This window comes from Trachurus japonicus, chromosome 19 (assembly GCF_045865225.1).
Source record: "Trachurus japonicus isolate A0001 chromosome 19, Traja_1.0".
NCBI lineage: Eukaryota > Metazoa > Chordata > Actinopteri > Carangiformes > Carangidae > Trachurus > Trachurus japonicus.
Window position 1 is genome coordinate 23,285,910 of NC_140925.1, and position 12,125 is coordinate 23,298,034.

Sequence of the window (12,125 nt, forward strand, 5' to 3'; positions counted from 1 at the left end):
TGGGCATAAACACAGACAGGGCCTTGTGTAATGAGCTGTGTCATTTGGAGAACATGAAGTGTTGTTAGTGTGTGGGTGTGTGACACTCTGTAAATGGACAAGACCAGGTAGGAAGCCAGTTGGCTGTCTGTCAGGAGAAGGTGATGTCCCTCCCTTCAGTGTTTCTATTATAAATTTGCATCTGTTGGTCTTAGTAGAACCAGCCTTAGACAGTGGTGGTCAGTTGTTCGTTTATTTTTTATACAAGTTCCACAAACCAGATATGTATTAATGAATAGGTTTTGAAGGCGGTGCAACTGTGGATTCTAGTAGGGGAGACTGGGTCAAGTTGAGCCACTCCTTGTTGCTAGGAAACCATAAGGAAATTGAGCACGTGACCAAATATTTAAGAGCAAGGCATCATTTTATGGAGTCTGTGAAGGTAAGAACCACATGAGCAAAGTTAGACATTTATGTTCCCAAAAAACATTTTTCACTCTAGAAAGTGAATTCGTCGATCATAAGTTAAATGAGAATTGTGTTTAGACCAAAAGATATAATTATAAATTTGTTTTATACATCAGTTGTGGTACAGTATCTAGCATGAAAGTGCACCATTTTATCTATGGTGACTAATAAAGTCAATATGGCAGCTCTGGGGTAAGTTGAGCCACCTGCCCTTTACACTTGTATTTTGGCTGTATATGTCCTAATTATGTTATGTTTATGATTACAGAAGTACGTTCCTGAGAAGTGGCAAAGCTGTTTATGGTAAGCCAAGCTTTACTTTCAAAGAGAAAGATGAGGGATTCTTCCCAAGATACAATGTAACTGCAAAACACCCCAAACCTCAGTGAGTTGGTCTCAGCAGGAAGCAGTTTGTCTTCACCTGCAACCTGGACAGGTGGAATATTAAGTAAAGGGGGAGGTAGGAGATGGAAGGAAGGGAAGGAGGGGGGTGGCTCAACTTACCTCACTCCTATGCTCAATTTACCCCATACATGGGGTAAATTGTGCCACGAGTCCACTCTTTTTTTGGACATGCAGCTATGTTGACACTCATTCTGTTTGTTTGTAGGGATGCACAACATCCTGAAAAATATATGAAGATATTGGTTAGTAACAAAACTATAATTGTCTTGATAGTGATCCTGAATATGAAAAGTGGCTCATCTTACCCCACTCTCCCCTACTGTCAAACAGAGCCAGGCCTGTTAGTCTATGTTTCCTGTCTCCATGCTAAGCTACGTAACTTGCTTTGAATAGCTGCAACTCTGTAGCCTATTTACCAGACATGAAAGCAGAATCACTCTTTAACTTTCCACCAAAAAGCTAATGAGCATATTTCCCAAATGTCGTACAATTCCTGTTTAATTTTCCAGCTCCATCCTTGGCCTCCTATAATATTTTCAGCAGACTAGCCGCTGTTTATCATAAACTGTTTGTTGGATTTTTTTTGTGTGGAAAACACTTTTTTTTTTTTTTTGCTAAATCAGATGATCCAATTCTGAGTCAACTGTCTCACTGTGCCCTCCCATCTCCCAGAGCTGATCATATGTATAGAGATACAATTGTCACCGCCCCAACACAAAGGACACTATCTCACATTACTGTGTTTATAGTCCACATCCCCACAATAGCTTGTATAAGCATGCAGCTCCACATAATCCAATGGGTAAAGCTTCTCGGGTATCGGTTCACAGAACCACCCCTAAATAAGATTATTCAGGCTGTGTCCTATGTTTAAATGGGATGTAATACCACTGGGGCAAATTGCCAAGGCTTTTTTTCCCCTTTAAAAAAAAAAAAAAAAAATCCTTTTATCTGGATTGTGCTTTTGTGCATTTGTGGTGTTGCTGAGGACCAAAAGTGTCAAATAACACTTCCTCTCTGTGGGTTAAATGACACAGAGGTGTTTCTGAGTTGGACTTGCAGCAAGTAAATTAAACAATGTTTCCTGAAAGTGAATATATTGGTAACACTTTTAATGTTTCCCTTTGGCATGGTTTAGCAACATGTGGTTTAACAGGATAACGTAGAAGTAATTAAATTCAGGTGCTAATGTCAACAACACAAGTGGGACTGTGATGTAGTAAATAAGATACAATCAAGCCATTGTAGAAAGATGCACTCGGAGAGGTTCATTTTCATAACAAATACCAACACTGAGCTGGCACTGTGTGGAAACCTGGATGCTGTGTCATGAAGTCGGATGCTATGTCATGAAGTCGGATGTATGATGTATCTAAATGAACCCTTATTTTTACCCGATCATCACCTTGTCCCAAACGCCCATATTTTGATTCCAATGTCCAGGAAAAGAAGAGGCGTGTGGTCACGTTACATTTATCCACCATACCGGTTTAGTGTTGTATACACAGCGGGGCCCCTCCATCCCCCGTCCCTTACACGTCCCTCCTACTCTATATTAACTTCTTGGAAAAGCTTCTGGGACATTGTCTCCTTCTCCTCACTGATGGACACCTTGTTCTAACGTACCCTTTTTTTTTTTAATTTTATTTTTCAAGCCTTAGGGACTCCAGACTTGAACCACAAGGTAGGATGACCTGTCAAATTTAACACGATTTTAAACCAAAGTTGGACGTCTCACTGTGATTAATAACTCTTTTTCCTTTTTACCACCTGAAGATGCGTCATTCCTTCCTGCTGCTGTGCTTGAGTTTGGGAGCTCTGGTAAAATGTGGTGAGTAAAATTTCCACTTATAAGAAATATGTTTATTCTTATAATAAATGTTTCCATATCAGAGTAGGATGCAGATGATTTGAGGTTCATTTGAATGTAAAGGTGATTTGAAGGTAAAAGGAGCAGAGGTCATCGGTCTCGTCGTATTGCATGGTCCCTGCCAATTGGATAATGATGGACAAAGTTCTTCAGTACATCATTTTCTAAATACAATCTCCACTTGTAACTTGGCCATATTTTGTTTTTGTATAGTTTTAACGACAGATAAGACTGAGTTGTTTGGTGTTTTTTTTTTTGTTTTTTTTTGTTCCCAGAGGTCAGACCCCTCTGAAAGGTCACAAAGTAAAACGAACAATATCAAGGTTTTTCCTGAAAGCGAAAACTGATATTGCAGCCATTCTTATCTTACACTTATTATGTGAAATTGGATAGTTTTACCTCTATGGACTCAACTGTTATAATACATTAATATAGTATTAGTATTATATTAATGTACTGTAGGTATTCCTCTGCTCTCCCATATTTCATTTAATAATTATGTTGGCTTTAACTGTTTCAGCTGCTGGGAGTGACTGGTGCTATGGTGGCTGTGGTAAGTAAGAACAGATTAAAAAAAAAAAAACTTTTGCTCCGATTTGAATGAAAAATTGATCTTAAGCATTAAAAACTCTAATATTCACAGAACACACACCGTCCCACTGGTCATCACTCCCTGATTCTTTCTGTGGAGGAAACAGGCAGTCTCCTATTAACATTGTCACCAGAAATGTCTGGAGTGATGATAAGCTGCAAAACTTCACCTTTACCAACTCCTCCGCCAAGTATGTCATCGAGTCCATTGAAAACAACGGTCATACAGGTACAGCAACAGTGGCCTACTAGCTTCAGACGTCTTTTAGTCATTGCCTTTTGAGTTGAATATATGTCTTTAAGACTGTTAGTACATGAACTCATTTCTCTGTCTTTCCCACAGCCAAATGTAACCTGAAGGCCGATGAGGTTGAAGTGAGTGGGGGTGGACTTAATGGAACATATTCTACACTCCAGTTTCACTTTCACTGGGGTGATACAGAACATCATCCAGGTTCAGAGCACAAGATTGATGACCACAGATATCCAATGGAGGTACTTTAGTATTTGGTATTGGTTTTAGATGACATGCCTCTGTTTTGTTTTTTTAAACATGCTTGGTTTTCACTGATCACTGTAATCTCTTGTAGATGCACATCGTCAGTCTGAAGAAAGGTCTTGATGCGACACAGGCCAAGGCGAACCCGGAGGGAATTGCTGTTCTTGGGTTCTTCATAAATGTACGTGAACGCACTTAATTTTTCCACACACACAAGTCTGCACAGGCCAGTTGATTATTATTAAAACCATTTCCACATCACTCAGCTTGCTAATTGGCGATGGGTTACACCTCAAAAGCTGGTTTACTGCGTCCACCCAGTTTTCTACGCCTTTATCACAGCAGACTATTGGCTACAATGAAAACAAAGGGATGCGTGCTATGAATTCATATCATACGTTAATTTTTTTTAAAACGACTTCTCCCTGAAGGTGACAGATGATGGACAGATGTCGGAGTCATGGGAGCAACTCACATCTCACCTGATGAAGAAAGCAGGTAGCTACCAAACTTGTTTCAGTGTGTTTTGCCGTGACTGAGTAGAGGCCTGAAGCAGGATGCGTTGTCAGGGGGTATTTAAATTGCATGATTGAATCTAAGACTTTGTTTGACATCTTTCTACAGACAGCCCCAGTTCTCCATCGTTAAACATCTCTATTGATGACTTGATTGGCGATGTTGACCTCACAATGTTCTATCGGTACATGGGCTCACTGACCACCCCCACCTGCAACGAAGCAGTCGTATGGACCCTCTTCCATGAGCCCATCAACATTCACAAAGACCTGGTGAGTCATGGCTGCCAGGAAACTTTGCCCCTCAGGAATCAGAGGACTAGATGCCAGGTTTAGTTATCACACGAGCCTCAGCAGAGAGGAGCTATGAGGCCCCAGAACAATAGCAGCCAACCGGTTTTCGGTTCTGTGACATTGCTCGTTTCATGTGTGGAGCCAAGACTATATGTTCCACCTGTCACTCAAGTCACTGGTGGTTGAGAACTTAAAGACAAGTTGGTATTTAGATAAATCACATCCAAACCTACAGTTGTTGTGATGTAGGATACTGTCTCTGCAGCAGAAATTGACACATTTACAGCCAGATACAAAAAGCTGTGTAGTGTTATTTTTGTTTTGTTTGTTTTTTTTGGGGTCATTTTAACAGCAGTCTATCTGGACTGACTCGACTTTTGAAATGAGTCATACTTCAGTTTTTGCAACTTGTTAGACAGCAGTTTAGGTACTTGAATTAACATCACATGCTGTCTGTTAAACAGCCTGAGTTGCATAATCTCATTTCTGCCCCTCACTTTCACATCTGTGTAAAAAAAAAAATAAAAAATTGTTGCTTCGTCATACTGTCCAGCTGAGCAGGTAAAAATTGTGACTACCTACTGTATGTCAAGTGGAATTGCAAAGTGTTACACAAGCAGCCAATGATGCATACAGGCAAGGATCACCAGATGACACAGACGGGTGCCACACCATATACTGGTATATGCTGGTGTCTGCTTTGATAATCATCATGATAATCAAGGTTGTTTTATTCTTTGTTTACTGACAACAATAGCAGATGCTGGACAAACTGCATGTGACTGAGCAACTGCGTTAAAAAAAAAAAGAGGAATTTGAGCCATTACTTGCAGAGAGATGCACACAATCTTTCATCTTATCTATTTGACAGCTGCATGCGTCTCTGCATGTGGCCTGTTCCTGGCTTGTCAGGTGAATAAGCGGGTGCCTGACTCTTTGACCTCTCATACTGAGCATGCCAATCTGAAATGCATAAAAAAGTAAGGGCTGAAAATCAACCATTTTCAGTTGTACTTTATTCAAGAAGATGTTGACAAGACAGCAAATCAAATGCTCAAAAAAAAAAAAAAAATTGTAGTGTGTTGGGGTTAGATGGAATGGAATAAGGAACAAACTCTGAATCATGTTCCAAGTTTCATGTAACTGCTCCAAAAGGATGTGAAGCGTAGTTTACAATGGCACTTGAGTTACAGTTTTATAGTGTAATTAATTTTAATCTGAGATTAACACTCTAATAAGGACGCTTCAAAGGAGGAACTCTGAAGTCATGTTCCAAGTTTCATCTAACCGCATAGTATTACAATGGCACTTGCACTTGAGCTACAGGTTTTACAGTCTAATTTTTTTCAAATGTGCATCTAGGTGCTGACACCCTGGAGTAAAACAGAATATTGAATATGAATATTATGGTCATAAGTGCCTTTTGAATGCTGCAAACATTGTCCTGTGTTGGATCTGTTGGAGTCAACATCTGTTCCCTTTTACATCTGTTCTCATGGAGTTTTTCCTCAGTCGATGTGAGGGTCTAAGGACAGAGGATGTTGTTACGATGCCATGTAAAGCCCTTTGAGACAAACTGTTTGTAAAAACGGGCTATACAAATAAAATTGCCTTGCCTTGCCTTCTCTTCTTTTAGATTGAGCGGTTTCCCATGAAGACAGAATTGACCAATGTTTATCGCCTTATGCAAAAGCTCAACATGCGTGACGTGTATGCTTCCCCTGCAACTCCTCTGCCTCCTGGTGAGTTGGAACATCATGACTCATATAAACTGAGTTGACACATCAAATATGACTGCATACCTTTTTTTTTTTCCAGCTCATCCCTGGTGCTATGATGGTCACTGTGGTAAGTACTATCTGCCATGTGTCGTTACTGTACATGACTGCTGGAGTAGGATTTCAACTTGTTTAAACTTTGCATTTCCTCAGGAAACTCGGAGTTCAAACCGTCTCTCTGGCCCCTGCTGTCTCACGCTTACTGTGGTGGAGAACGCCAGTCACCCATCAACATTGTGACAAAGAGCACTGTGGTAGATGAGCACCTGGATGCCTTCATCTTTACAAAGTTTGATGATAAACATGCCATCAAGTCCATCGTTAACACAGGCCACACAGGTTTGACAGCCGCTCCTTTCGTTTTACGTCATTTTTTAAATTTACAACTGAAAGTGACTTAACTTAAACATTATCAAAATAATGTCCAACTATATTGTTTGCTCCATGTCTGCAATAAATCATAATTTAAGTGAGATTTTGGGAAGAAAAGATGACACCCCACATTGAAATGCATCAAATCCGTGAGAGCCATCAACACTTTTCATTGTTCTCACTCAACTCCCAGTCAAGTGTATCTTGACGGATGAAACTGTGGAGGTGTCAGGCGGAGGACTGGGTCACGTCTACTCCACCTTGCAGTTCCACTTCCACTGGGGGGGCACCACATCCCATGATTCTCCGGGCTCAGAGCACACAATGGATTCAAAAAGATACCCAATGGAGGTAAAACTCTGAACTGTGCTTAACACCTGTTTTTGTGTAAAATATTTTGCTCTCACTTGTGTGTATTTTGTGAGTAATTGTGTCTCTGTCTAGATGCACATTGTGAGCAAGAGGAAGGATTTACCTTTGAAAGAGGCATTAAAGACTCCTAATGGTCTGGCAGTTCTGGGGTTCTTCATTGAGGTAATGTTCAGTGTGGCAGTAGGTCAGTAGTTGTGATCCACATCTGTAACACACGGCATGAACTAAACTTGAGACGAACATGGTCGTGGTTCAGAAAGTTCATCTCGACTGAAAGAAGTAGAGTGGTGGACTTAAGGTCGCTCATCCGTCCCTTGTTTCCTGTTGTGGGTTCATTCCTAATAAGCACGAGATAGCTGGTCGATCTCAACAGTCTTGTTTGTTTCCTATGTGTTTAATGTACTGAACTTTTTGTGTAAATGTTTTTTTTCATTTTGTTCTCCAGGCTGAGGGAACCACCAAAAGCAGTGGCAGCAGTTCAGGACACGGCAGCAGTTCAGGACACGGCGATGTGAGTGATGCAGCTTACTTACACCAGGGCTTAAAAGTTAAGTGACATAACTCATCCAATATGAATTGGATCTTTGCAGACGAATCCTGCACCAAGTCCATCTGATGAGGGACCCTGGAATAAACTGACCAATTATCTCTCATCTATGAAAGACACCAGTGAGTCTACATTTATTTTAAGAGTTGAAGATGTTATTTATTATCCCCAATGAGGGCAAATAGTGCTGCCCTAAAAAAAAAAACTTGGGTGCAGACGTAAATGTAAAGATTTTTTCTTTTGTCCCGTTGCATAGATGAAACTTTCACCTTCAAAGAGGAGATCTCCATCGATGACTTGCTTGGCAGTGTGAACAGAGATAGTTACTACCGTTACAATGGCTCCTTAACCACCCCTTCATGTAATGAAGCAGTGGTCTGGACTATCTTCAAAGAGTCTATCAAGGTGGACGAAAGCCTGGTATGTACTCATCTCTGTGATGAAGATGTCAAACGGCATTGTTCCAAATGATCTTGATCCAAACAGAATGATTGAGGTGACTCTTAAATCCAGAGCATCATATTAAAATATCTGCTTCATATTTGTAATATCTTTATGTATAATTATGGTGGCCCTGAAGTGCAAATCGGAAAACACAACAACAAATCAGAAAACACAACAGCAAAAGAGAAACGTCAACAACATTAATCGTTGCCGATTGGACGAATGAACTGTTCATGTTTTCAAAACATGAGCGCTGGTGTTTTGGCCCAACTGGTTTCTGTGTTAACTGGTTCCTTTATTCAACAGCTGCAGCTGTGCTGCGCTTCCCTTTCTCACAAATTCAGTCATACATGACAGTTCACATCTACTGCAGCGAATGTGCTTCTGTGAGCTCTACATACCAGCCACATAAACACAAAGTGTTTAGTCATTTGTTGTTTTCTGATTTGTTGTTGTGTTTTCTGATATCCGGTGGGGTTTTGCCACCATATATAATGACCTGAATAGGATAATGAACACTAACAACTGACAGTGGGTAGACGGGGGTTTTAAACAGAGGCATGTATGAGGCCAAAGATGAATTTCCACGGCAGTGGACAATTAAGACTTTTAATTAAATTCAATCTGTAGTGTGGCAGTCCATTCTCCTGTAATGAGGTCATTTGTTCTGTGATGCAGCGAACAAATGACTGAGGGCATCTTGGATCTTGGCAGATTATCCTGAGATACGATGCTGTAAACTGACACGAAGATTGTCCGATATGTTAAGCACATGCACGTTAGTGACTGACTGATGGATTTAAAATTAGGCAACGGTTGAAATGAAACTAATGACTATTTTGTTGTTGTCTCATCCACAACAATATGTCAGAAGTGTGAAAAGTAACTTGAAAGTCTACAAGGTTTCGGTTGGTTCAGACGACTTGTACTTGGTTTGCTTTGGCATTCACAGCTGAATATAAAAAGTATCAGGGAACCCTGTGCTGCCTCGAAATCAGGTATTTCACTGCATGCTTTCTCCTCGGCTTCAATAGTTGTCAGCGAAATGATCTGCAGTCGGCTCTCAGTGCGATCTTTATCAGTGTAGAGCAGAAAGAGATAGACATGTGACTGAGTGCCTTCTTTCTTGCCCCGTCATCACAGTTCAAACTAAAGATTGCGGGTTTGTGCACCTGCCTACCTCAATAAATTCTGATAATACACGCAGTATAGATATGTACTTTTTTTTTTTTTTGATTAAAAAATAAAACTGGATCGGCCATTATTAAATTAGAAGGTATCAAATGGGAAAACACAGTGGTGGTCTATACTGAATGATTTGTGGACCAATTCCTAGGACCCCAACTCGTTCTACTTTGGACATAAAACGCTAACCCTTTTTACATAGCTTTTTACTATTAACAACCATGAGACTGCAAGATAACAAATTTGAAGTGGCTCAAGTACTTTCCAAAAGACCTGAACCTACGGCTCAACATTTTGGTTATGGTTACTTTCCATCTTGTTGATAGATGACTTCTGAAGAGATATACATGGATACATGGATTCAACAATGTAAGCTAACAATGGCAACCTTTCCACTCTACCAGATGATGCTGTTCCCGAAGCAGATGGGATATCACGATGTGTTCCGGCCTGCGCAGCGTCTTCACACCCGGACCATCTACAGCACCAAAGCAGCAGCGAGTGCCCCGGGGCCCATACTACTATTTCTGCTGCTGGCATGCGTCTGTGCCTTGGCTTTTAATTTTCATCAGTGAAATGCTAGCTATCTGGAACTACTCTGAAGAAGAATAATCAAATATTGCACTAATGCGTTTTGCACAACTCAGATATTTCAAAATGTGTTAGGAAAAGACAGTGTGGTGATTTTGACATTTTAATTGCAAAGTTATGTAACTGCAAATATTGTAACCATTAGCTAACAAATAAAGCAGTTTTAAACCTCATCATGGTTCTTTCTGTGTGTATGACAACATTTTGGGTAATTTAAGACTGACAAAATGGATTATACTGAGTGTTCTTGTGAATGTTGAATGTGAAAGTCATATTCATGTCACTGTATGTTTACTTGGTTTTTTGCTTCCATATGATGTAATATCTCGTAGATTCAGTCTAAATGGGTCGCCTTCAATAACAAACAGGCATGATGGTGGTTCAACAGGATCTCATGCATTATAAGTGGCTGAAGGTCTGAAGAGCCGCAAACCTACAAGGAAGTCAAAACAAGGTGTACAGACTTTAGATTACAAATGTCAGCGTTTACCGCCATTCATACACCTACAAGATTATTCTTTGAGGAATTTGGGGTAAAATACATATGATATTTTATGTTGCGTTTCCTTCATGGAAATTTTTTTCCCCTTGTACACAAAGGTGTATTGGACAACTGGAATCTGATCCGGTGGTTATTTTAGGCAGTGTTGTTTCCGACATTGCATAAAAACCAGACCGATGGTACAAGTCTACTGTAGGCAGCTACACAAGTGAAGTGATGTGTCAAATCAGTGACTATATTGAATGATGTTGGAAACTTTTAAATGCAAATACACATGGATTAAAGTTGTTGTTTGCTGGTTGAGTTGTGTGTGTGATTAACTGATAATCTCACACCCAGTTATATAAACAAGAGTGCCAATGTCCTTCCTGGAGCGGGGACATGTGCATCAGCTTGATCTAACAATGTGAGCTGCTTTTAGGAACAGGGGACAGTCTCTGCCACCTGACACTTCTGCTGAAATGGATGACTAATAGTCATTCACTACATGAGGAAATTCCTTAATGACGCAGCCTAAAACCAACAAAATAAAAGTATGTCTTCCTGCCAGTGACCATAAAAATGAATCTGAAGATGTTTAGTACTGCCATGGCATTTATCTACCTGGCTTGGTGAGATGTCATAAAAATCTTTTAGACTTAATGATTAAACGGGCCCTTAAGACAGACACAAGTCTCTCACACACACACACCAGTTAACCTTCATGTGACTCACAAAAATCACCATGGCAACCAGTGAGGCGGGCTGACACACAGGTGTTTTTGACAGACAGCTGGGCAAAATGTCAGCAATTGTAATTGCGTTGTAATTAATAGTTGTTTCACTGTGCTCCTCGCTCAACTACCAGCACACACACACATTCTGGGCCTGTATAGGGCCACTGCAGGGAATTTATTTTTGCAGGCCCCAGGTATAAAACTGGGGAGTGTGGGCTCCCCAGAAAAAGCTGCCTTGCCCACAGAGAGACTGCCCTGCTCGCACTGTCCCACAGAAAACCCACTATTACCCACAGTGGGCCCACAACAGCATGACTGCTGGGACACAAATTCAGTTAAAAATATTAAGATAAGCGCATGAAAAAAACAAAAACAACTCCCCTTTGTCATGTTGGAAACAGCAAGGGATCTGGAAATGAAACTGTCAAGTTTATTAAAGTTATTCAGATCAAGAGGAACGGGAGAATCAGAGAGAGAACTGTACTTATTGGCTCTGACCCTAACCCTTGTAAAAGAAAGTTGTTTCCTCACCACTGTTGCCATGTTGACTTGCTTTTGGTGGGATCTGCAAATACAATGATGAAGAGGGGGTCTAGATCTTCTCTATTCGTGGAGTTGGACGTACACAAATAAAACTGACTTGTGTTAAATTCGGTGCATACTGTTGGATGTCTCTTTCTGTCACTGTACACTGTACTGCATCAGGCACACCTCATGCACTCCTGTCAACCCCCTGCTCTGTCACATTCACTGTATAAAGGCCAACGATTACCCACAGGGAGCTGAAAATGCAGACCTGACATCCAGTTTGGTGTTACTACATTCCTTAAGATGAGAAGCCTGTTTTCTAAATGCATTGTTGGAATAATAGTATTTTAACTGAAGTGACACAATGAAACCAGAGTTGTGTTTCTCATATTGTACCATATGTCCACAGGCTTCAGAAAGCATTCTTAAAATGCCTTTTCTACTACGTACAAGAGAAAGTGGGGCTGCA

General features: G+C 40.6%; 1 protein-coding gene across 2 annotated transcripts; it reads left to right on the forward strand.

The window, feature by feature from the left end:
- Positions 1 to 327: 327 nt before the first annotated feature.
- On the forward strand, positions 328 to 10,169 carry LOC146968081 (uncharacterized). 2 transcript variants are annotated; one of them, XM_085761682.1, is made up of 18 exons: positions 328 to 421; positions 2,508 to 2,536; positions 2,629 to 2,683; positions 3,243 to 3,275; positions 3,366 to 3,542; positions 3,657 to 3,808; positions 3,904 to 3,993; positions 4,244 to 4,310; positions 4,437 to 4,600; positions 6,258 to 6,363; positions 6,440 to 6,469; positions 6,553 to 6,738; positions 6,965 to 7,122; positions 7,216 to 7,305; positions 7,589 to 7,654; positions 7,734 to 7,812; positions 7,947 to 8,110; positions 9,724 to 10,169. In XM_085761682.1, exons 3-18 carry the CDS (start codon positions 2,629 to 2,631, stop codon positions 9,892 to 9,894), a joined length of 1,788 nt encoding a protein of 595 aa, XP_085617808.1. In that variant the 5' UTR covers positions 328 to 421; positions 2,508 to 2,536; the 3' UTR covers positions 9,895 to 10,169. The 2 variants fall into 2 exon arrangements, with proteins under 2 accessions (XP_085617808.1, XP_085617809.1); XM_085761683.1 differs by lacking the exon at positions 328 to 421 and having other exon boundaries at positions 2,351 to 2,536.
- Positions 10,170 to 12,125: the final 1,956 nt, after the last annotated feature.